The sequence below is a fragment of the Lissotriton helveticus genome, chromosome 8 (genome assembly GCF_964261635.1).
Source record: "Lissotriton helveticus chromosome 8, aLisHel1.1, whole genome shotgun sequence".
NCBI lineage: Eukaryota > Metazoa > Chordata > Amphibia > Caudata > Salamandridae > Lissotriton > Lissotriton helveticus.
Genome location: NC_136069.1, coordinates 849,446,274 through 849,471,301, shown reverse-complemented (window position 1 = coordinate 849,471,301; position 25,028 = coordinate 849,446,274). Strand labels below are relative to the sequence as shown.

At 45.0% G+C, this 25,028-nt stretch overlaps 1 protein-coding gene across 1 annotated transcript in view; it reads right to left on the bottom strand.

The window, feature by feature from the left end:
* LOC144771790 (pyruvate dehydrogenase E1 component subunit alpha, somatic form, mitochondrial-like) overlaps positions 1-25,028 on the bottom strand; it is a 105,457-nt gene that overhangs the window by 10,867 nt on the left and 69,562 nt on the right. Inside the window, exons 4-5 of the mRNA XM_078656073.1 lie at positions 11,564-11,631; positions 11,148-11,256 (exon numbers count right to left, since the gene is read on the bottom strand). Of these exons, the coding sequence (XP_078512199.1) occupies positions 11,148-11,256; positions 11,564-11,631 (177 nt within the window). The remainder of the gene's footprint in view (positions 1-11,147; positions 11,257-11,563; positions 11,632-25,028) is intronic.

Genomic DNA, 25,028 nt, shown 5'->3' with positions numbered 1-25,028 from the left:
AAAACTCCTTACAGAGATGTCAGTCTGTGAGATGTCAGTCTGCTGCTAGGCGAAAGCTTCAGCATGCATGGACCGCTCAAAGTCAGCAAAAGTGTCTCCTCTTATTAAGTTAGGAAACAAAAGGACATATATAGAAACGGTATCCTTGCCTTGAGCCGAGATTGTGATCAGGCTGCCATTGTTTGTATTTCACAGATAACTGGGTCGCCATAGGGACGTAAAAATAAACACATTTTTGTCATGCACGTGAGGGCCTTGTCCCTAGTACCAAGGCAGTATGATATTTTCCTCACACAGTGTTCCATGTCAGCAAGGTCAGTGTTTCTAGGAAACTAGTTCAAGAGTCATGAATGAAAATATGTGTCAAAAGTCAATGTGGCAAAAAGAAGGCATCTTTAGGGAAGGACCGCGTACATGTAAAATGCCACTTACTCCTACCGGGCCTAACTTGGGCACATGACATGACAAATTAAAGAAAGCTGACAGTGAGATCTTGAACAATCCCCTATGGGCAAAAATTCGAGGTAAAGACCACTCCCTGGACAGAGATTACCTTGCTTCGTCCCTGCCATCCCTAGGCCTAACAGAACAATGGAAGACCCTCTCCACCTACTGCCAAGTCAAGATCACTGTCAGCAAGCGAGGTTAAAACATGCTTGCTGCTTGCAGACAAAGAGGTATTAGCACAGAGATGCCACGCTTAGGTCACAATGGCATCCTACACTAAGTTAACACCTCAACCATTCCAGGGCATAGCATTCAAAGCTCAGTTTAAAACATAATTCCTGCAGATTTGTGTGAGTTACCAGCCACCATTCCCCCACAGCTACCTCCATTGTGGTGAAGCCATACATATTAGCTCTGTCGACTTTGCATAACATTTCCTGAGACCGGGGTCCACCAGATCTGCATTTGTGAAACTAATAGAAAAGACCGAAGATCAACTCCAAAACTAGCTTGGATCCAGGGGGGGATAATCCGCTGCAGGCCTGCGCCACTAGCTTGCCTTAATGCGATAGATATATAAGTTAGTTGCAGGCTCACAAATATCTGATTAGACTTGACCAAAGAATGATTCGTTTATCGGATTCCATAACCCCTTTGGCACCTAAGGACATTGAACACGCTCCCTTTAACACACAGTGCTCCAATGTCAATTTAATTCAAACAGGCAGCCTGGGACAGTAGCAGTACTCTATTTTATGGACAAATCACATTTTGTATTTTACCCATCTAATATTTCGTATCATGTTTTAATACCTGCTCTTAACTTAAAGTGTCACCCTGCTACCTTCTATTTCAAGGTATTTTATGCAAGCACTTGTTGCAACAGAATGAATGAATGAAATATTTATTGTTCAGTTACTAAAAACTTACAATTAAAACAACATTATACAATTCTTCTTACATTAATTTCATACATTATTAAGACCACATATTTAAAAGAAACTTTTCTTCAATGTATAAAACCAAGTATAAATAAAACCATCCTCATTGACCACAGTTAAGCAATTTCTTCTCTACTATTTCTATAAACTTCAGAAGTCTACCCGTAAATTGGAAGCCATCCTTGTAAACTGGCTATGACTGCTTGTTGGCTTGTTCGTATAATTTGACTATTAAAGTCCGACCTTGTTGCAACGGTTTTAATTAACTGTCCACTTAATAAAAATAAACTTGACTTCCCTTGCTGACCCACGCAATCTTCAAAACCAGCTCCATTATTTACAAATCCATTACGACCAGCACCCCGCTTACTTTGCAGACAATTTCACCTTCTATGGTGGTTCTTTGCGCACCCACTGCCAGGACAAAAGTAATAATAAGTCAGCAGGCTTTTTAATCTATGCACCCAGCATCTGGGACACCATCCCCGTATCCATCAGGATTGTTCCAATGTTGGAAAGATTTGAAGACTCACCTTTTTAGGGAACACTACATCTCAGTTAATTAACCATCCACAACCTAGATACCTCTCCTCTCACTCATTAACGTTATGCTTTCTTTGACCCTGTATAACACTTCAATGCCTTTTGGTTGGGTTCACACTGTAGAAATACCATACACATATATACTTATGTACATACAGAGGTAACTTTGGCTGCAGGCGTGTGGGCTGAGGTTGTTTGCCTCTGCTGTCACAGGCGCTTTCTTACTATGACTCTGCAAACTGGGTACAACCCTTTCAGCACTTGACTCTCAGTGGTAGCGATGGGGAGCAGTCACAGGCTTCTGAGGACACTTTGGGTGATGTTATTCGGGCTCAACATGACCCCCAATAGCACAGTGAGATAATTTTCCAGCCCAGTGCTTCTGTTCATAGGACATGCATACCCTTATACAAAAATCAATAGACTACACACTTCAATAATATTGCAATACTTGACTTGTGGGTATCAGCTTCTTATGCTTCAAAGTGGTACCTCTCCCCTTCTCCCTCTGGCACATCACCCACCCCTTTCTCCCTTTGTCTTTATCTCTGTCTGAATCTGCCCTAGTCTCTAGTATGGGTGCAATTCTCTCACCACACTTATCTCAGCATAGTCTAAAGGGCTCTAGGATTTTTTCAGGTGTTTCTCACCGATTCGTGGTAGTGGTGCTCAGGTGGTCTGTGGACCCTTCCTGAAGCGGCAGGATCACCAGCAGTGGCTGGGGCCTTTTTGCATGACATTTACATGTCCCACTGGAAGCAAGCACTTGCCAGCTAGACAGTGAATCTTGGAGCAGGAGCTTTTGGAGTGGGCCCTCTTCTGTACTCCAATGGTGTGCCTCAAGGATTCATCAGGTCTGGTCCAGTTGCTCCAGTGAGTCATTGCTTAGTTGTGCTGCGGCCTTCCTGGGATGATGCAGTTTCCAGTCCTTTTGTCTAGGTGTGGGGCTCTGGCAATGGCGACACACTTACAGTTGCTGTCCTGAGGGTCGTTGTGGCCGTACCTCAACTAAACATCACTGCTGCCAGGTGCTGTCTCCAGCATGTAATGCCACAAGATGATGACCTCAGATCTACGGAGCAGGACTAGCTCCTATGCATGTCTTGGGACAGTGCCAGGTTCTCTACAGGCAGAGGTTAACCCTGGATGGGCACTTCTGGATTATATCTTCCTTGAGGAATTTGGGAAGCACAGAATGAACTGTCAGTGCTTCAGTAACATTGTCCACTTTCAACAGCACACAGCGAGTGCCGCAGGTAGATACCTATTGTTGGGTCAGCCAGTCAGGCACACTAGCTCAGGTGCTTTGGCAATGAAGACAGGGATAGTAAACAGAGACCACCCGGCACACTTCAGCAGTGTACCGGTTCCTCTGCTCGAACCGCTCAGACCAGTCGGATCTTATGACCACGTTTCTTTTGGAGGGCGCCTGCACCAGGGTCAATTTCAACAGCCACGTCTAGTGGGCCCACTCTGCCTGCAGGGTTGGCTCTTTCCTTCCTTCTTACTCAGTGTTCCTTGGATCCCAGGACAAGTTAGCAATTCTTTGTTCAAATCAGGCTCCAGGTGATGTCCCTTCACCTTTAGGGAAGTGACTATCTAGCAGACACCAGACTTTGGCTGTGCAGTGGTCCTCTGAGTACTCTGCTGAGTACCACCTCCTCAGTTGAAGAGAACTTGGTACTGGAACAACAAGTTGGTCAACTGCTCCCACTTTTATACAGAGTTAAGTTTAAGAATGCGAAAATAGTGGCTAGACTTGTGCTAGGTAAGGTCAATGAAGGGGTAGTAGACCAGAATATATTATCTACCTATCAAGCGGGCTTTAGACCCCATGTTAGCACCATAGATCAAGTTTTCAGAGTTATGATGATTTATTGGAATACAGTGATCCCAGCATCCGACCTAGTGCCATGCCATAAGTTATGGGTCTCACTAAAGGAGGCAGGGATACCTTTAGAAATTCTAGATTTTATTATTAAATTGCATGAGGTGAATTACGCCCAAGTAAGGTGGGGACAGCAGGACGAATTAACTGACCAGTTCCCAGTCAACAAGGGAGTGCGGCATGGGTGCGTCCTTGCCCCTACCTTATTCTCTTTGTTCATAAACAAAGTAATCAGTTATTACATTAACTTTCCAACCGATGCACCAACTCTTGCCGGTTCAAGGGTCACCCTCTTAATGTTTGCAGATGATACTTTAATTCTATCCAAAACTCAAACGGGTCTGCAACGTGCCCTTGGCAGATTTACAGATTTCTGCAACGACCATGGAAAATTATCGAATAAAGACTAACTGAACAGTTAAAAACAGTGTAAAAGTGTGCACACAGGTATCAATGTAAATTGGATTTTGGGAGTTGAACAACAGGAGGTGACTAATTTTGATTGTCATGATGTTGCAAATATTTCCACCACTATATTGACGGTGAGTGTGAATGTGGATGCAGGTGACATGGTATATAAAAACGGTCTCTACTGTGATGTGAGAATTGGATGGGTTACGGTGAATATAATGGTTGATTCTTGTTCACCAGTGACAATGTTGTCAGAAGGAACTGTCAAGTTTTTATGGAAAGATATGCATCTGAGTGTTCCCAATATTAAAATGGTGGCCTATGGTGGCACCGAGATATAGATCTTAGGGCTTTTGGAGGAAAGTTTGAATTTTCAAGATGGATCGACCTAGGAAAATTGGGACTGATTTTGAGGCCTGGTACAGGTACCTCCATCATGTTGGTTGATGGTGTGTATGATAACCTTTGTGATGTGGGTGTCATACTAAAAAATTTCTGCAGGTTTTTGAAGACAAGGTTGGTGTAGGGAAGGGATTTGAGAACGAGATTGTGTTAAAGCAGAGAAGAGTTGAGGACACATCTTGACCAACAGTGAGCAGATGGGATTATTGAACCTGGGAATGTGACTAAGTGGGTAAGTGCTGTTGTTATTGCTAAAAAAATGGTAATATTTGTTTATGTGCGAACTTATGAGCATTTAACAAAAATATTGTGACGGATTGCCATCCGTTACCGACAATACACAAGGTGTTGACAACTTTAGGAGGGGCAAAGTATTTCAGCAATTTAGACCTAAAAGCAGCATACCATTAAGTAGCTCTAAAGAAATAGGCTACAATTTTGACCACATTTATAACTCCTTTTGGTGCATTTATATACTTGCATTTTCCATTTAGCCTTGCAACTGCTGGTGTATTTCAGAAGCTTATGTATTGTTTGTTCAAGGATATTCATGGAGTACAAGCATACCAAGACAATATTTACATTTTTACTAAAACTATTGAATGGCATAATACGATTTTTGATATGATATTATCCACTTTGTGTGATTGTGGTATAACTGTATCATGTGACAAATGCACATTTTTAACCAAATCTGTTCACTATTTGGGGCACTGTATAACATCAGATGGTGTGAAACCCAGAAATGATTTAATTAAAGCCTTGAGGGATATACCATCCCTGCAGAAGAAGTATGAATTAAAGTGGTTTATTGGACTGTGCGATTATTATGCAAGGTTTGTGAGTGGGTATGCCACTCTCATGGTCCCTTTAAAAAACTATTGAGGAAGAAGGAAAAATTTGTTTGGGGGAATGAGCAAAAACAAGTGTTTGATGAAATTAAATAAACACTTGCTAATGTGCCAGCGTTAAAAACTTTTCCGACTCGCGCTACTTTTATTATCTCCGCAGATGCTAGTGCTGTAGGTTTAGGGGGTGTTCTTTTTCAAAGGGTTGGTTCTGAAGAGCACACCATAGATTTTGCGTCAAGGATTCTCTCTAAAGTTGAGAAGAGATACAGCATGATAGAAAGAGAGGCATTGGCTTGTGCATGGGCTTTTGAAAAATATAAAACTTATGTTTGGGTACAAAGTTTGTCTTAGCGATCATAAACCTTTGATGTATTTGCTGGGTGACAAAGGGTGATCCACAGCTTCTTCCAGACTTATTCGTATTCTGTCTAAACTACAAGAATACAGTTTTGAAATTAGACACATACTGGGAGGAACCAATGCCTGTGCCAATTGTTTATCTAGATTGCCCTTGAAATAAGTAACTGAAGAGTCAGTTTGTTAGGATCTTGAGTGTGTTGTAGCAGGTGTGGATGTAGCAGAAGTATGTCAGGAATCATCAGTGACGGGGAATGGAGTAATGCATGTGCAGAGGATCAAATCATTTTATTGAAGGTGATTGAGTCAGGAAAGGGTGGCCACCACTAAAGCATTTACAAGTAGAATTGCATTGTTCTGGTCAAATAGCATCTCAGCTTACTGTGGAATCTGGGATTTTATTAAGAGCTGGTAAATGTATTCCTTCCAATAGTTTGAAGTCTAAGATGCTCAGATTAGCTAATTCTGGACATTTGGATACCACGTCCACTAAGAACATTTTAAGGCATCAATTTTGGTGCCCTTATATGGACAAACAAGTGGAGAAGTTTGTTGATAAGTGTGAAGAATGTTTACTTTCCAACAAAGGCTGGAAAACTAAAGAAGTTCCTTTAAAACCTACTTCTTTTCCTGAGTTTCTGTGGAGCACATTAGCATTGGATTTTTTCTGGACCGATTTCGCAATTATGAGAGGACACTAAGTATATGGTTGTACTGATTGATTAATATTCTAAATTGGTTTATTATGAATTTGTACATGGGATCAGTACTCAAGTAACTATTGAGTTTCTTAGTAAGGTGTTTGCCTTGGAAGGCAACCCCTTAGAAGTGACCACTGATACCAAGTGCAACTAGTGTCGGAGAAAATGGAGGCTTTTCTTAAAAACAGAGAAATTAAGCAATACACTGTGGTTCTTTACAGTCCTAGTGCTAATGGGTTTGTTGAGAGGGTGAATAGGTTGCTTAAAGAAGGAGTTCAAACTGCTCTTGTGGTGCAAACGATGAGGAGTTTGTAAGAAATCAGATGTGGGTTTATCACGATATACCTTACTCTGTCACTGGAGTTACCCCATTTTCATTACTAAGGGGTAGTGATGCCTGCACAGGTTTGTTACCTACATGGTTGGATTGGAAAGCACCCTCAAGTGAAAGACAAGAGCAAATGACTAGTGATGAGCTCAGGGTTGAAGGTTGAAAGGTCACAAAATAAGATGAAACAGTATCATGGTCAAACTCAAAGTCTTAGTAATGTTGAAGTCAAAGTAGGTACTTGGGTTATGTTGAGCAACATGAGACCCAAGAGATCAAAAGTGGATTTTCATTATATTAGTCCATTCAGAGTGTGGAAAGTCGCTCGTACTTAGGTACAACTGATGGATGGACGTTAATGGTCAAATAAGAATTTGATTGTTTTACAGGATTTTCAAAAGAACATTATTACTAGGAACTTAAGTATTCCTGAGGCTACATTATTTACTTTAGGAGTTCTGCAGGAGTGTGTGTTATCTTTCAAAACAGGATAATACTCTTCATGATGATAAGCATAATGCACAATGTGGGGAATTGAATGCTGAATCTTCTTTTTGTTCTTCTGATGTGTCTACAGGTCATGGAGGGTGTGTCTCTTGCATACCCTCATAATGAGAAATGACCTGTAGAACAAGAGAATGTCATTATTACTACCAGATGTGGACGTGTATCTAGGAAGCCAAGTTATTTGCAAGAATTTGAGGTATACATTTTTTAATTTGTTAATTTTATTTTTGTTGCTGTTCTGTTTTTTCTCTTTAGCTTTGTTCAATCTATATTTTAGTAAGTTGTTAGAATTGTCTTTTGACTTTATTAACATGTTATATACTGGGTTTCTACTGGTGTATTATAAATTATTCAGTGTTCATTTGTATGAGGGGAGATGTTGCATACCTAGAATGTTAGAGCTCGAGGGTGCTTTGTCAGAGCTTGAGCTGCTGCATGATCAGTTGCATCCATGCATTCTGGCTCGTGCATTTGGGGTTGAGTCAGTTGACAGTTGGAGCCGGTCTGCGTGGATCCATGCTGATGGGCAGGCTTAATACTTAAGATCTTTATTTAAAAAAAGATATATCTACTTACCTGAAGCCTTCGGACCTTCTTAGTACAATGATATCAAGATGAGTGCAAAAGACAAGCAAATCAGAAGAGACAAGAAGTGCAAAGCTAGTATGGTACTCAACAAGGTCTTAACAAGCTACTAGAGGCTACTCCAACTAAGAAACTGTGCACAAAGATTTGACTTGAGAGCCCCTAAGTACTTCCAATGGAAGCAAGACAAGTACAGGTGTGGGATGGACCATCGGTGCAGGTTACAGAGCTAATGCAGAGTGAAGATGGGCTATGCATTTGCATACTTACAGTTGATAAGTGTAAGTCATTGATACGGCCAATGCCACTACACCTGTTGCAAAGCTGTGGGCAGTGGTGCCCCTTTGAAATCCAGTGAGCACTCATAAGCCTCCAAGCATGATGGTGGCACCTTGCTTTTGAAACCAGGCCGGCAACTTGAGTGGCAAACCCCAAGATTGCCCTTCCAATCCCCCTGCCATGTTCTTATGTTTTCCCTAAGCAGTAATTACCTTTCCCCCACTATATGCCCAAAGAAAATCTGGTAATTCTTTGAAAATTACTAAAAACTTGGCTTTTTGGCAAAAGATCCTTTTCGAGGTGCTCAAGATTTTAAAATTACTACTGATTCCCAGTAGCGGCTGTTACCGGCCAGGGGTGGAGGGCGGGGGACCGGGGGACGGAGGGAGGGGGGTTGAATGATAAAAAAGGGACTTACCTTTTTACACCCAACCACCGCCTCTTCTTTCTCCGTCCTCCTCTCTGCATGGCAGGATGCACACAGCCTCCCAGAATCCCCTGGCAAATCAAAACACTGCCTTAGCAGTGTTATGATTGGTCTTAGCGCCCGGTTCGGCGCTCATACAGTGGCAGGAAGGCTGTGCATGTTCTCCACCCAGGCTGTAATGCAGCATGGGTGGAGAACATGCACAGTGCGCATGATGCTTTGGCAGGCCCAAGACGGCGGGCCAAAGCATCATGCGCACTTTAGGTGTTGCCACCTTCCTCCTCCCTGTGACACGCAGGTAGCCCAGCCCCACCCACCTGGCTTCAGCTGAAACCTGAATGCAAAAAATAAAATGAGATAACGAACGTTGTTATTCTATTTTTTGCATTCTGCTTGCAGCTTAAGCAGCAGGGAGATAATCCTCTACCTTAGTATACCACTGCTGATTCCTTGTTTTTGCTGTTCTAGTAAGTTTCAAGATGTTTCAGTGCATATACTGTAGAAATAACATTACAAAACATGTTCCTGCTGCATGAATGTGATGATGAGGTCACCATTAATGTAGTGGTTATCTTAGAAGAGGGCCAGCGTGGCCAATTCAGTTACCATCGCTCTAGTTCCTGCATAATTTCTCCCAGTGGTTGAGGTGGACTCCTTTGCCTTTCCTTGGCCATCACTCATGATGAATGACATTCCAATCACTGACTGTCCGTTTGGCTGATTCAACATAGGAATTGGGGCCTGTTTAGATGTTGGCGGATGGGATAGTCCGTCACAAACGTGACGGATATCCTGTCCGCCATATTGCAAGTGCATTATATCCTCTGGCACTTGCAATACGGGGGCCGGGATATCCGTCACGTTTGTGACGGACTATCCCATCCGCCAAGATCTAAATCAAGTCCCAAGACTGTCAACAAGACAATCACTAATAAGAGGTTGCCCAAGAGCTCCTCCCTATGTATTTTGCTTCTTTATTGCATTAGCATAGAATACCTAAAAAGGACAGACAATCGACATTTCAGTAAAACAAAAAACACAGGGCAAAAGTAAACTGCAGGCCATTCAGGTCGGCATCAGCAGGTGCTGTTGCCAAGTGTTGGAAAGAAATGGAGCTAAAAGCAAGAATATTAGGTTTGGGAGTCTGCCTACAACAAAGTCTAATACTTATGAGTAATACTGATAGTGAATGATCAATGTCATCAAGAAATCCCTTGTATTCTTTCATAGCAACAGGTTATCAAAGAAGTCAGGATGGGCTCCCATAAATCCACCTCTAGAGAGCTCACCAGGGGTGTGCCACAGGGCTCATGTCTAAGCCCCACATTATTTAATGTGTATGTGGCCCCCCTGGCTGACTTAGTGAGGTCCTTTGGGTTGACCCCGGTGTCCTACGCCGACGACACCCAACTTCTATTCCCTTTTAAAACCTTTACACCTGCCCTGCAAAAATCTTTTGCAGAGGGCATGAGGGCAGTGTCAAAGTGGATGGCTGAGAACTGCCTCCAATGTAATGTGGCCAAAACAGAGGTACTACTGTTTGGGGATGCGGTGACACTATGGTCTGATGAGTGGTGGTCCTTAGAACTGGGACCAGTTCCCATCCCAAAGCAGACCGTGAAAAACTTGGGAGTGCTATTTGATCAATCCCTGACATTTAAAGATCATGTCAACCAAGTTGCCGGTACATGCTTTAGCGCCATTGGACTATTGCGAAGGGTGTTCCCCTATCTTTCCGACAACCATAGAAAGACCCTAGTCCAGGCACTAGTTATCAGTAGATTGGACTACTGTAATGGCCTCCTTTTATCAACCAATGAAGGCCAATTTAACAAACTACAAGTAGTCCAAAACACGGTGGCGAGGTTAGTCCTTAACGTACCATCTAGGACCCCCTCCCGACCTCTACTGGCTGAACTTCATTGGCTGCCAGTGCGGCAACGCACCAAGTTTAAAATTTTGTGTACTATTCACAAATGCCTGTTAGGAAAGGGCCCAAAATACCTCACAAAGGCCTTTTTACCCTATGTCCCAGGCCGTTCGCTACGTTCTAGTAACCTCCAGTTATTACAGATCCCTAAAATAAAGAAATCCCGACAAGGAGGTCATGCTCTGGCACACGCTGGACCAGCTCTTTGGAATTCCCTTCCTCTTACATTAAAACACATTACCAACCACTTGTCCTTCCGAAAAAGCCTTAAAACCCACCTTTTCACTAGTAGTTAATCACCCCTCATGCCCTAGCAATTCTCTGCAATGACCTGGTACAGTACTTGCTCCTTCTTTATGGCAAAGCGCGGAGATACCCCTACGGGGGTCTATTCATGCGCTATAGAAGCACATAAAAAAAAATATAAAAAAAAGAAGGTTTACGTATATTTGACTAATCTTCAGAACTTACGTGCATCAGTTTGTAAAATACAAGTGTATACAAGTTTAATCAAAAGCACAAATTGCATTTTATAAATGATTCGTAGTACCTTTAATTCCTCCATGCTTGCTAGGTTGCTGTTTATCATTCTGTCCTTAAAAAGAATTATAGGGTCATGTTTACTCTTCATTTCTTGACTTTCTTCCATTGTTTGATAACTGAAAAAAGAAAGGTGCATGTAAACACTGTATCCAAACACTATTTCAGAGATGCATTCTTTTTAATAACTGTTTTTTACTAGGGGGGTTCCATACACCAATCCAAGTTTTTATTTTAATAGCAAAAAGGTTTCCAGCTGGCTGTGTGATAAACATTGTGTTTTATCACACAAGTATATCAAGCCTAACAGCTTATTTAGGGAGCATACGTCGTTTAACAAAACCTCTACACTGTAATCAAAAAGTACTTTAGGGCACTTTCTAGGTCCCTCACGCAGGTTAAAACCTACATTATCACCATGCTTACGTGGTCCCAGGTGTACTCATGGTGTGTCCATGGAAAAGGTATGTCTGTAGCTCCATCAAAATAGGACCCTGCGAAAATCAAAAACAAATAAGCATTGACACAGCCAATAGGTCTGGCTTTTTCATAAGAGTTAAGAGGTGTAGTGACAAGAATGCAGGTATGTCAGCCATAGACCGGAAGTACAGTGTGCGTGTGATTAAAGCAATGGTACTGACTTTGTTCTTCGGGTACACATTAATGTCAGGTTCTCTTATCAGCTGTCGCTTCAATCAGTTCTCGCTTATTAGCCTACAAAACTTTGCTTCTGAGTTTTTGAGCCAACGCCTAAAATGTCAAAAAACAAAAGTACACGGACGAAAATGCATCATTTTCTTCGCAAGACTGACTATCTAAAGATTACACACAGGGCATCCGGCTACCTGCTTGCAATGCATGCACACAACTTATCCAATACCTTGAAGATTGCTACGTTTCTATCCAGAAAAATTAGACTCAATATAGATGTATCCCTGCCTTGCTGCAAAGTCGGGGTTAGTCACATATTTATTTTTAAAGATGAAAAGTCAAAACTCAGCCGGACAGTTGTGACAGCTACAACAACCAAGAATATGCTACCTGGGGCTGTCCCGGACAGACGTGGTGCTTAAGTGCAGATTAAAGCCTTATTAGTAGGCCGCATGAATGAGTCCTCCCCCTCCTAATCTGCTGTCCAATGGCGTTCAAGCTCTCTTTTTAAGGAAAACTTGCCAGCAGTGTGGTCAAGAGCGAGAACGTTTGGCAATTTACGTCAACCCATTAACTAGGCCTGTGGCCAGTGAATATCAACCTGAGTGAAATTGAAGTGATCCGTTTCTCAGACTGTTTTTTGCCTGACCATGGAGGACACATATCATTCAGAGGCGTAGTGAGCCCCCCGGTCTAGTAGCCCCAGAGGGGGTGGGGTTCTTTATGGGCCTCTTTCATCTGCAAATGGGCAGATGAAAGCTCATAACTAACACTAAACGAAAAAAGGATGAGTTGTAGAACAATGATGCATGAGTGGGTTTAAGTTTAGATGGGGATGAAAGGATGGATGGATGAGTTGGTGAAATGATGGGTAGGTGAAAGGGTGAATGAGTGGGTAAAAGGAGGGGTGGATAGATGAAAGGATGGGTGAAAGTGGAGAAGTGTGGCTCACCGGTTAGAGGAGGCAGACCCGGACGCAGAGGTCAGACCCGGCACCAGGGTTCAATTCCCGACGCGGCAGGGTCTTGAGCTCAAAATGTCCATGGACTCAATAATTCGCGCCTTGGCGCCTACTCGAATCATGGGTTCACACTCTGCAACTCTGGGCAATAGCTTGCTTAATCTCCAAAACGGCCCCACCGCGATGGGATGCCTGGCTTTCACCTTGGGGATGCCCAGTTAGGGGTTATCTCGCAGGGAAAAGCCAGGACGGGTTCCCAAAGCAAGCGCCTTGAGACCTTACGGTGAAAGGAGCTATATAAGAACGTATGATTTATGATTTACGATTTATGGGTGTGCAAAAGGATGGATTGGTGGGTGAAAGGATGGTTGGATAGATGGGTTGGTGGAAGAATGAGTGGGTGTAAGGATAGATGGATGGATGGATGAGTGAATGGGACACCAAGGATGGATGGATGTGACAGAGTAAATGGAATTCTGAGATGATGGATGGATCTGAGAGGATGACTGAATGAGTGGGTGAAAGAATGGCAGAATAAATGGAAATGTAAGCTAGATGGATAGATGGATGGATAAAAGGATGGGCTGGTGAATAGGTGAGAAGACAGGTAGGTGAAAAGATGAGTAGATAACTGGGTGAGAGGATGGGTTAATGGGTGGGTGAATGGATGGTAGAGTACATGGAAATCTAAGAGGATGGAAGGGTGAGTATGTGAAAAGATGGTAGAATTAATGGAAAATAGGAGGATGGATGGGAGGGTGAAGAATGGCAAAGTACATAGAAATCTGGGAGGATGGGTGGATCGATGGAAGGATGGCAGAGTAAATAAAAAACTTAGATGAGGAATTGATGGATGATTGAAAGGATGGCAGAGTAAATGGAAATTAGAGTGGATGAATAGTGTAGTAGGTGAAGGGCTAGCAGAGTAAATTGAAATGTGAAAATATGGCTGCATGGTGGGTGAAAGGTTGGCAGAGTAAATTAATTCTAAGAGGATGGATGGATGGGTGGTGTTGGACTTGGCCCTTTTTGCAGGGTCATCCCTGAACTTTTTGGCGTCCTCCTATATTTTTTCTGACCTGTTGTTGGCTATTTTATGACTCAGGGCACTTTACCACTTCTGAACAGTGCTAAAGTGCATTTGCTCTCCCTATTGTAAATTGATGTATGAATTGGTGATTCCATAGTTGACTGATTTGATTTACTTGTCAGACCCTAGTACAGAGCACTGAGTGTGCCCAGGGCATGTAAATCCAAATGCTGCTTTGGTCGGAGGGTGTCGCCGTGCCTGCCGTTGCAACTCTGAAGGAGGGTGTCGCGCTGGAACTGTCGTACTGCACCCCATCGAAGAAGAGCACCTCGCATCCCCGAGAACCGCGCCGCCGTCGTAGCTGCTGCCATCGCATCGTAGATGACGCCGCTGTAGTTGTCGCATCGAGCTGAAGCTTCACGCATTGTGGGAGAAAAGTGTCGCCGCTGGAACTGCTGCCATCGCATCGCGGAACAAGGGTGTCCCCGCTGCAGTCCACGCATCGAACCGAGAACTTCTCGCATCACCGGGAAGCGTGCCGCATCTGGAAGATCTTTACATCTTTATTTCTTTGTACCTGAACTGTGCCACATTCCCATCGCTGCGACATTGCTCGTGGAAGCGCAACGGAACCTAAGGTAAATTGGCGCAAAGTGTTGCATCTAAGAACTGAACTGAACTAAGATTAATCTACCATCTTAAAGTAACAGTATTGTGTATTTATGTCGTTTATGGTCTTGTGTTAACTCTATATAAAGTCTACTTATTTTTTATATAAAACCTGTGTGGTGTCCATTTGTAGTGTTGTCACTGGGTTACTGTATGTGGTCACAAATGCTTAACACACAACGCCTCTGTGATAAAGCCTGTCTGCTCGTGCAAGCTACCAAAGGGGGTGAGCAGGGGTTATTTTAGGAGTGTAATCCCCTTAGCCTGACTAGAGGCGAGGGTCCCTATTTGTCACAAGTACCTACCTGTGCCTACTAGAGACCCCCAAATCTAACATTGGTGAGGATTCTGGACTTGTATTTGTGACTTATGTATAGTGATTGGTGAACACTACTTAGTGAGTGCAGACCATAACGCAACCACATACTTTTTGGTAGATTTCGTTTTGGGATTTTTTATTTTTGACAAGAACTGCCAAGTTTAACCACAAGTATCCATAGCATCTGTTGATATTTATTGGGAGGACAGAGAGAGATGTAGGATGCACAAAATGGTGATGACCACATTTAAGGTGAATAAGCAACTGGAGATAGAAAATAGGAAATTAGCCCTGGAAGAAAAGAAATTGCAGTTTGAGCATGACTTGATAATGAGGAAACTTGATATAGAGCTCAAGAGGCTTGAGGCCATGAGTGTCTCAGCCCAGAAACAAGAAATGTGTGTAGTTCAGAGACTGAGCTTTTCTGAGTTGGAGGTGGAGTCCAGCTCAGATGATGGCAGCAAAATTTTATTTTCTACCGCTGAGGGAGTAGTACACACAGCCAGAGATGTGGCGCCTGACTTGGAGGAGGTTAACATATACCAGGAGGTTCAAGGGCATGAGGTAGCTCCAGTAGTGCGCAGCATCTCTGAGGAGAATGGGGAAACTAGCGCAGGGGTTCATGGTCCTAGTGGTGGGATGGACACTCTACAGACTCTAGATGAGGGGTGCAGATGGAGGGGTTCCCCAAGGTTGAAGTCCTGGTAGGTGAGTGTGAAGACCGCCCAAAAGAGTGTGGGCTGAGTGACAGAGACAGTCATATACTGTCTTGCCAATCTCAGGAGAGTGGTGTGGAGTACGTGTGCGAGGCAATGGATGGTGAGGTGAAGGATGTTTTGGTTAACCCCTGTGGGGGGCTATGTGATCCAATTGTGGGAGAGCATATTGTAAGTCCCTGTTTTCCAGAGCTATGCCAACACCTGTTGGGAGAGTGAGTTCTCTGACCCCAGGGAGCTCACATTGGAGGCAGACATTTTGGTGGATTCCAGAGGGTCTGGAGAGGCATTGGGGAGTGACCCTGTGGGGAGTGGCTCAGGAATCTTCCAACCTAGAGTGGTGGAAGTGGCGCAGACTAGCCCAGCTAGGTCCCATTGCAGTGGGAGGGGTGTAGAGGCTCACGTCCCGTCTCAGTGGAGAAGGAGTGAGTGTAGGGCTGCATGTCCCCAGGTGCCCGAAACCCAGTCTCAGGGCCTGGATGGTTCTTTAAGGGAACACCAGGTAGGGAGCCTAGGCTGTCCTGATGGGCCGCCCGTTGAGGGGATCCCCTAGTGTCTGGTGAGCTGGGAGTGTCTGTAATCAGACCTCCATCAGTTCAGGTGTCTGGCAGTGCCGCTCCAGTTGGGAGGGTACAGAGGTCCAGACTGAGGGGTGAGAGGGGGAAAGAGTCCCCAGTGGAAGAACCAGTGGGTCAGGGGCCAGCCAGAAGGGCTGCTTCACCAGTGAATGACCATGGAGGCACCACTTCTGTCCTGGGGGATCTCTGCACACTGCCGGATGGACAGGGGTCGGGAGATCTGGGCCAGGCAGACTGTCACACGACACATGAGTTATGTGTCACCCTCGGGGGGAGCATATGTGCTCCCAAGGAAGTCCTGGTGCGCCGGGCAAGTGTTCAACTGCAGGGTTTGGTCCCTGGGTTGGGAAGCCAGGTTCAGTTGTTGTCTGACCTGGAGGAAGGGGCCACTGTAATCAGTGTCCTGACCGAGGTAGATTCTAGGGGTACGACTCCAGTTGGGAGGGTGCAGAGCTCTGGAAGGGGGTGCAGAGGGAGGGATCCTCGTCTCTGACCCCGGTGCAGCCTGAGTGTTTAGACCCTAGGTTGGAGGGCCAGGTTCAGGGGGTCCCCCCTGACCTGGAAGCCCAGTTGCAGGATAGAACCCCTGAACTGGTGGGTGAATTGTGCAGGACACCTGCCACAGGTGACCTGACAATTCTAGAAGGTGGTACTGTCCAGGTGGGAGGGTACAGAGCCCCAAGGAGGAGGACGGGTGTGGGAGAGCCCACCCCAGTCTCTGGTCCCGCCGCCGGGTACAGGCCTAGGGCTGGTGTGTCATTGCCAGGATGCCATGCCTGACCCGACAGGAGGGAGAGTAGACAAAGAGTGCCAAGCACCTGGAGCAACTGCCCCCGCTCTCTGACGCCACAGAGGTTTGAGAGCCCTGAGAGGCATAAGGCCTGGGTCTCACCCCTGACTACTGTCAGTAGCCACTGTGACTTGCTGTCTGTCTGTTGGGACACACCTGTGAGCAAGTTAAGGTTAGCTGATGCACAGGTGGTGTCCACAGGTGAAGAGAAGGGTTCCCGATGTATTAGCATGGTGGGCGCTGAGAGTATGGACAGAGGATTTAAAATGGGTTCAGATTGGCGTAGAACTGGAATATGCCCCTACTGTTGAAGTCCAGGTCCAGGTTCTATCGCCCAAAGCAGGGAAGCCCATCAAGCTGGTGATTGGTCTACCCTTGTTTTGGCTGGAAGGGGGGTGTTGGATTTGGCCCTTTTAGCAGGGTCATCCCTGAACATTTTACTTTCCTCCTATATTTATTCTGACCTGTTGTTGGCTATTTTATGAGTCTGGTCACTTTACCACTGCTGATCAGTGCTAAAGTGCATATGCTCTCCCTATTGTAAATTGATGTATGAATTGGTGATTCCATATTTGACTAATTTGGTTTACTTGTCAGACCCTAGTACAGAGCATAGAGTGTGCCCAGGGCATGTATATCCAAATGCTGCTAGGGATTCTGCTAGTTGGCTTGCAGCACTGGTTGTGCCACCCACAGAAGCAGCCTTGTAAAATGTGCCTAAGGTCTACCAACGCAGAGCCTGTGTGCAGTCTGGTACTGTCACACTAACTGGGCAATTGCACCCACTTGCCAGTCCCTAAGCCTTCCCTTTCCTTCATATCAGTCAGCCCTATGGTAGGCCCAAGGGCAGGGTGCATTGTAAGTATAAGGTATGACAAGTCCTGATGTGTGTGGCATGTCCTAATAGTGAATTACAGCCCTTTTAGTTTTTCACTATTGCACTATTGTTCCCCAGAGGTCAGAATGGACTGTTAGATTATTACGTTTATAATCCTAACTGTCTCGGAGAACATGATGGAAATTCAAGTTTAGTATGCCTAAACTCAGAATGATAAAATGCATCTTTTAGTGACTTTGGTTTTAACATTCTGTGTTTGCAAATACCACTTTTAGAAAGTAGGTATTTGCTTGCCTAACCTATCAAGCCTGCCTCTACTAGGTTGTGTATTCCTTTGTCTGGTTTTGGGAGTGACAGTGCTGGGGGATTCCAAGAGACAGGATGAGTCACCCAGTGGTGAAAAAAGAGATCTGCATCTAGATGGGAGGGAGAAGTTGCACCTGAACCTTGAATAGGGCAGTGCCTGCTTTCCACAATGCTGGCTCCACCTCCTGGGGAGCGGCTGATATCTCTACCCTACACACTGGAAGAAGAGAAGGAGTCCTGTAAACAAAGTGCTCCAGGGCTGAACTTGCCTACTGCAATGTTGGCTCCACCTCCTGTGGGGTGTCTGATGTGCCTACCCTGCACTGTGAAAGGAAAGGAGAAGTCTGGTAAACAGAGTGCTTCAGAACTGGTTTGGACTGGGCAAAGGCACCTCTCCTCTCAGAGAACAAAGGATTTGGGGGTATAAATATTGGGACCCTGATCCCATAAAATTAGACCACTTTTGGACTACAAGAAGAAACCTTTATTGAAGAGAGGAACCTGAAGAAACTGAGGAGAGACTATTCCCAGGCTGAAGTGCTGCTTGGGGGATTGGCCTGCAGTGGTTGCCTTACTGCCAAAGGAAGGAGAAAGGAACTTTGTGTACTTTGCTTTCAACTTGTGAAGGATCTCCAAGGGTTTGGAAAATAGCTTGCCTCCTGCTGAAGTCTCAGGGTCAACAGACTTCACCCCGCAGCTCCCCAGAGTTCTTTTGGAAGTGTCTGCTGCTGTTTTGGGCCTTCTGGGGAACTGCGTGTCGCAAGGAGCTGGAAGCCCGACTCAACGAGAAGAAGCGTGTCGCTGTGCCTGCCGTCGCAACTCCGAAGGAGGGTGTCGCCGCTGGAACTGTCGCACTGCACCGCATCGGAGAGACGCGTGCCGCAACGAAGAGGAAGCGCGCGCTGCTGCTGCTGTCGCAATTCCGGAGGGTGTTGCCGCTGTCGCATTGCACTGCATCGAGAGAAGAGTCTTGCAACGAGGTCGGAGCGTGTTGCCATCGCTGTGCCTTCCGTCGCAACTCCGAAGGAGGGTGACGCCGCTGGAACTGTCGCACTGCGCTGCATCGAAGAAGATCACCGCTGCAGTCCACGCATCGAACCGAGAACTTCTCGCATCCCCGAGAAGCGTGTCGCATCGGGAAGATCTTCACGTCTTTATTTCTTTGTACCTGAACTGTGCCACATTCCCATCGCTGCGACATTGCTTGTCGTGGAAGCGCAACGCAACCCAAGGTACATTGACGGAAAGTGTTGCATCTAAGAAGTGAACTAAACTAAGCTTAATCTACCATCTTAAAGTAACAGTATTGTGTATTTTTGTCGTTTATGGTCTTGTGGTAACTCTATATAAAGTCTACTTATTTTTTATATAAAACCTGTGTGGTGTCCATTTGTAGTGTTGTCACTGGGTTACTGTATGTGGTCACAAATGCTTAACACACAACGCCCCTGAGATAAAGCATGTCTGCTCGTGCCAAGCTACCAAAGGAGGTGAGCAGGGGTTATTTTAGGAGTGTAATCCCCTTATCCTGACTAGAGGTGAGGGTCCCTATTTGTCACAAGTACCTACCTGTGCCAACTAGAGACCCCCAAATCTAACAGATGGGTAAAAGGATCAGTTGGTGAAAGAATGGGTGAATGAGTGTGTAAAAGGGTGGGTGAATGAGTGGGTTAAAAGGGTGGGTAGATGGGTGGATGAAAGGATGGTAGAGTGAATTGAAATCTGAGAATTGATGGATGGATAAATGGAAATTTGAGTGGGTGGATGGCTGGGCAGCAGAGTAAAATAGAAATCTGAGATGATGGATGGATGCGTGGGTGAGAGGATCGCATAATAAATGGAAATCAAAGAGGATGGATGACTTGTAGGGTGAAATGATAGCAGAGTAAATGGGCATGTGAGCGAATGGATGATGGGTGGATGGATGGATGGGTGGGTGAAAGGATGGCAGAGTAAATGGAAATCTAAAATGATGGGTGCATGGTAAATGGAGATATGAGAGTATGGATGGAAAGTAAATGGAAATCTGAGAGGATTAGTGGATAGACACAAGGATCAATTGATGGAGGAAATGCTTTATTGATGGATGGGTAAGTCAAATGATGGATTTATGGGTGGATGGATGTATGACTGGATGGATGGATGGATGCATGCATGTATAGATGATGCATGGATGGATAAAATGGCCGCTGGATGGAATGGTGTAAAATTGAATAATGAATAAAAGAATGAATGGATGGCAGAATGTAAAGGTAAAACAGTGGATATAATTATGTAAATTGAAGGCTGAAAGGAACAATGGATAAATATATGGGTGGAAGAGAAAAGGGACCTCTTCTAGGGTGGGTCAAGCTGACTTGCTTCGCTTGCTTGGTGTGATCTGAGCTTTGGTGTCAAGTCCGGGGTATTTTAATTTACTGGTTACTCCCTTACATTGCATGGTAGTGGTGTGCCATTCCTCGAAGTGGTGCTAAACTGATCTAAAGACCCTGTCTGAGCAGACTCCATGACCTAGCAGCCAAATGCGTCTGCTCCAGATTTGGTAGGTGGCAATATGTCCCAGCAGCTAGCTGACCAGACGTGTTCTGACAGATTGATTGCAGGAGGGCAGGCAGGTATGGTATCAGTGGGTGGGAGGCAGTGGAGCAATGGTTAATAAATCATGCAAATCAAGTGTCGAAAAATCATGCAAATTGTCTGTGGGAGAATAAAGATACCATTTGCTTTACATTGGACCAAGTATTGTTTTACAGGTCTTTAAATGAAGTGTTTTTGTTAAAAACATTTGTAAATGCATTTTCTCAAAGAAAACTAGTTATCCTTAACTTCTACAAATGAAGTACTTCCTTGCACAGGAAAGCTCAAATCACACTATACATACATACAGACCAAGAGTCCAATCTGGACTCCAACTCCCCAGGAGCAAGCACCCATCAAGGGACTTCGAGACCCCTGAGGCCCACTTTGGGAGTGGCCTAGTTGTCCCGAAATTGTCTCTCCGAGCTGTCTGCCCCTGACCCTGAGGACATCTTGACGCACGTCGCCCGGTTAACCTATCTTCTCTGCATCCAGCCCACCTGGCCTGGGTACTAATGAACCAGATTTGCTCACAGGGTCCTGAGACCCTTGTGACCTGCTCCCTCAAGTGGAAACCCTTGGACTTGCCTTTAAGTCCTCATGTGCAGTGTGTGTTCGGGTGGCCCCCTTCTTCGTAGCGCACTGGCTACCAAACAACCTCAACACCCTGCGCCCAGCCGAATCTGGGATGCTGCAGAGAATCCTTTGGTGGAAAATTGGTTCTGGCCTTTCTACGTACTTAAATTCTGAAGGTGAACCTCAAAATCCAGCTGTATGATTTTATATCCATTTTTCTGTTTTCTTCCATTGACTTCAATGGTGCTTAAATGCACACAAGTGATTTATTTTGCTAACATGAAAAATTTGCATAACAAAAAGTACTTATTGTAGAATAAAGTTCTTGGTCTGAAAAATTATATCAAAATCAGTTATATTTTCATAAACTGGTCTCAGATTTATTCTTGAGTTTGTGTTTCATTTATTGCCTCTGTGAGTACAACAAATGCTTAGCACTGCCCTCTGCTCACCCACACTACCACAAATAGAGCGTTACTATTATCTACTTGTGCCTCTGTATACCAATCTGGGCCACGCTGAACTCTCTGTACAGTGTACTCTTCTTTCTACTTTTCTTCTCTATGTTCACCAAAGCTGACTTCATGGTCCAGGGATGCTGCCTAAATACTTAATTTAGGGGTGTCAAAGGGGGAGACAGGTAGCAGCCAATGGGCTACCTACCTTTAGGGTGTCTGCACCCTCTAAGTGACCACTTACTGTGGGAAGGGCCACTACCTTGACTGTAATTGGCTAATTCCCCCTCAAACCAAGATGGAGGGAAATGAAAAGTGGTGTCCATATCACCTGACCCACCTTAGGGGGGTGGTGGTGGCTGAATGGGGACCCACATCCTAATTTATCTAATGTTCTAGCCTGTCCTTGTGCCAGATATGGAGCAGATAAGGGGGTTGGCATTCTCCAATAGCTGGAGCTGCTTGGGTCACATTTCAAAGGCGGTATCGCCTTTGAAGCCTCCTGCCCAGAGCAGGCTTTGTTCCCAGACTCTGAGAGGCTGGCCCTCACCCATGACATCAGCAACATGTCTGGAGGTGTCAGGCTGGCTAAGACTAGTCAGAGGCCACACCAATGCTTGGTAGGTTTCCAGGGGACCCTCTAAAGGGTATCCTATGTGCATTTATTAATAAATCCAACACTGGCATTAGTGAAGATTTATTAAGACAAGATGTTTGGTACCAAACATCTCGGGATACAGTGAAGCCATCATGGAGCTAGAAAGCTCACAATTACAAGTATCCAGCTCATGTACTCTCTATGGCTTCCCGGTGAACTTACAATATCTTAGAATGGACTTGATATTGTAGGGTCATATCTGCTCATGCAGATATGTCCACACATGGGGTATAGTGCACCCTGCCTTAGGGCTGTAAGGCCTGCAGTAGGGGTGACTTAACTATATCTCATGCAGTGTATGCGGGCATGACACACAGGGCTTTGTGCCATGTCGACTCTCAGTTTTCTCTGCACCAAGAAACGCAGCCTGCAATGACATTTTAATTGCTGCGGGGACCACTAGCTCAATGGTCAGTTCCGCACATCGCAGCAGTTATTTAAAGACACGCCACCTCCCCCCATGGATCTCTTTCTCTCTGTTCGCCTGCGGCAAGGTGTTAAAGAGTATACATCTCCCTACCCTAGGGAGCCCCCCACTGTCGGACCCCTACATTATGTTCTGCGTACTGACAGTCCATCTCATCTGGTTTCCACACTCTATTGTAGCTTGTACACAGAGGTAATCTATACACCCTGCACAACCCGGGATGGGTGGGCCGCTGAACTCGGCCATGCGATCACAGACGATCAGTGGCTGTATTGCTGCGGGCAAACTGACCAAGTATCTTCCAGCAGTCGGCTCCACATTACTCATTATAAATTCCTGCATGGCATTTATCACACCCCAGTGAAGCGACACAAATACAAACTGCGCGAGACAGATCAATGCGACAGATGCCGAGCGGCGGCTGCTGATTTTTTGCATCTCGCATGGAGCTGTAACGCTGTTTTTACATACTGGCAACAGGTCCTCAGTGCATTGGAAGGGATGACCTCCATACGAATAACAGTTTCCCCTCTTCTTGCTCTACTGGGGCACACAGAGGAGATACCAGTCGCATGCTGCAGGTTTGTTTCATTTGGTCTCCTCCATGGTAGACGTCGTGTAGCCTGCCGCTGGGGCTGTGGCCGCACACCCCAATTCAAGGAATGTCTTAGTGACCTAATACTCTGGCAGGACCAGACGGACACTTATGCTGAGCTGCTCCCACTCTAGTACAGACCTCAGGATATTTGGGACCCACTTAAGAGATATCTCCTGGAGCACCCAGTGGAGACTGGTGTTGCACATTGATATTCCTCCTATCACTGTAAACCACCACTGTAACCCTCATCCTAATGGTAGATGGTCGCTGTCAGTGGCTTCTTATTTTTAAGTATGTTGATGTTTGGCTTGATACCTTGTACCACTACATTTGAGTTTAATGGGATTTGGCTTGCATGTTCAAATTATATGCTGATTTGCTATTTCAGGTTAACTATAGCAGCAACTGGGGGCCTAAAAAAAGGGACTGCTATGGTTGTGCACATCCACGTATTGTCATTATTGAACAGATGTATTTCTCATTATGCTTTGATTCGCTATCTTTGACATCATTGTATGCTTCCTACAATAAGCTACTATGTAAAATCAATAAATAAAGTAAACAAAAATAAATAATAACATTCACTCTCCTGTAAGATTTGGGATTTGTGAAAAATCAGAACAGATCCCTTCTAACTTCAAACACCTGTATCGAGTTTCCTGTTTGCCACATAGACGCAACTTCAACAACCCTTTCTCTTCCAGAGCAAAAGATCAAAAACATCAAGAGAGAGATTGCCAGTGTCACTGCGAAAGAAATGATCATTCTACATTGCATAGCTTTTTTGGTGGACCTTCTTTCATGCTTCATTCAAATGATCTTCCCAGAACTGGGTTATCTTCTCATAAAAGGTATTTCCTATCCTCAAACAGTTAATCTCTCTCAGGAGGTGGAAAAAGTAGCTCAGTGGTAGATTGCCCACATGGAAGCATGGAATGGCTGAACTATATTGGGCGCAGATCTAATAATTAAATCAGATGAAAGCAGTCTTAGTTGGGGAGCAAATTCTGGAGGGATTTCCATGGAAGGCAAATGGTTCTAAGAAGAGAAGTACTCATGCATCAACTGCCTTGAGCTTCTGGGAGGATTCTTTGCAATAGGCTCTGTCATCCACAGGGAAATCTCAATGTTGCCTTCTGCTCCGAATGGACATGGTGTCAGCAGTTCAGTACTTTAACCACCTGAGGGAACAAGATTTTGCTTCTTCACAGATATTGGAAAACAATTCTTGTAAATATGCCCGACCAACAACATATCAGTCCAGGCAGTTCACCTTCATGGCAAGGACAACGAGAATGCAGGCTGGAACTTGCAATTCGTGCATGGTTCCAGGAAGTGAGAAGTCCCTCCACACTTGTGCCTCACCTTGATGGACAAGTGGGTACCACACAAGATCGATTTTTTGCTTTTAAATTGACTTATCAGTTCCTATGTTTTTACACCTGGAGACCAGATCCTCTACACCTGGCAACAGATGCTTGTCTGCAGGAGTGGAAAGGATGCAATTACAGGTTTTTACCCGTCCTACTAAAACTGTTATGGAGAACGCAGCCATTGTTCTCAATTCTTATGGAGTTGTTGTGACGGGGTGTGGCCACAGAGCTGATGAGGGAAGACGTGTGAGCCCAGAGCTTCGTGCTGCCCCGATATTTATCCTGTATGAGGACGACAAATTGATCCCCTGAGCACCTGCGACGGCGAAACCAGAGGTTGGAACACTCACCGGGGCCAACAGAGAGACT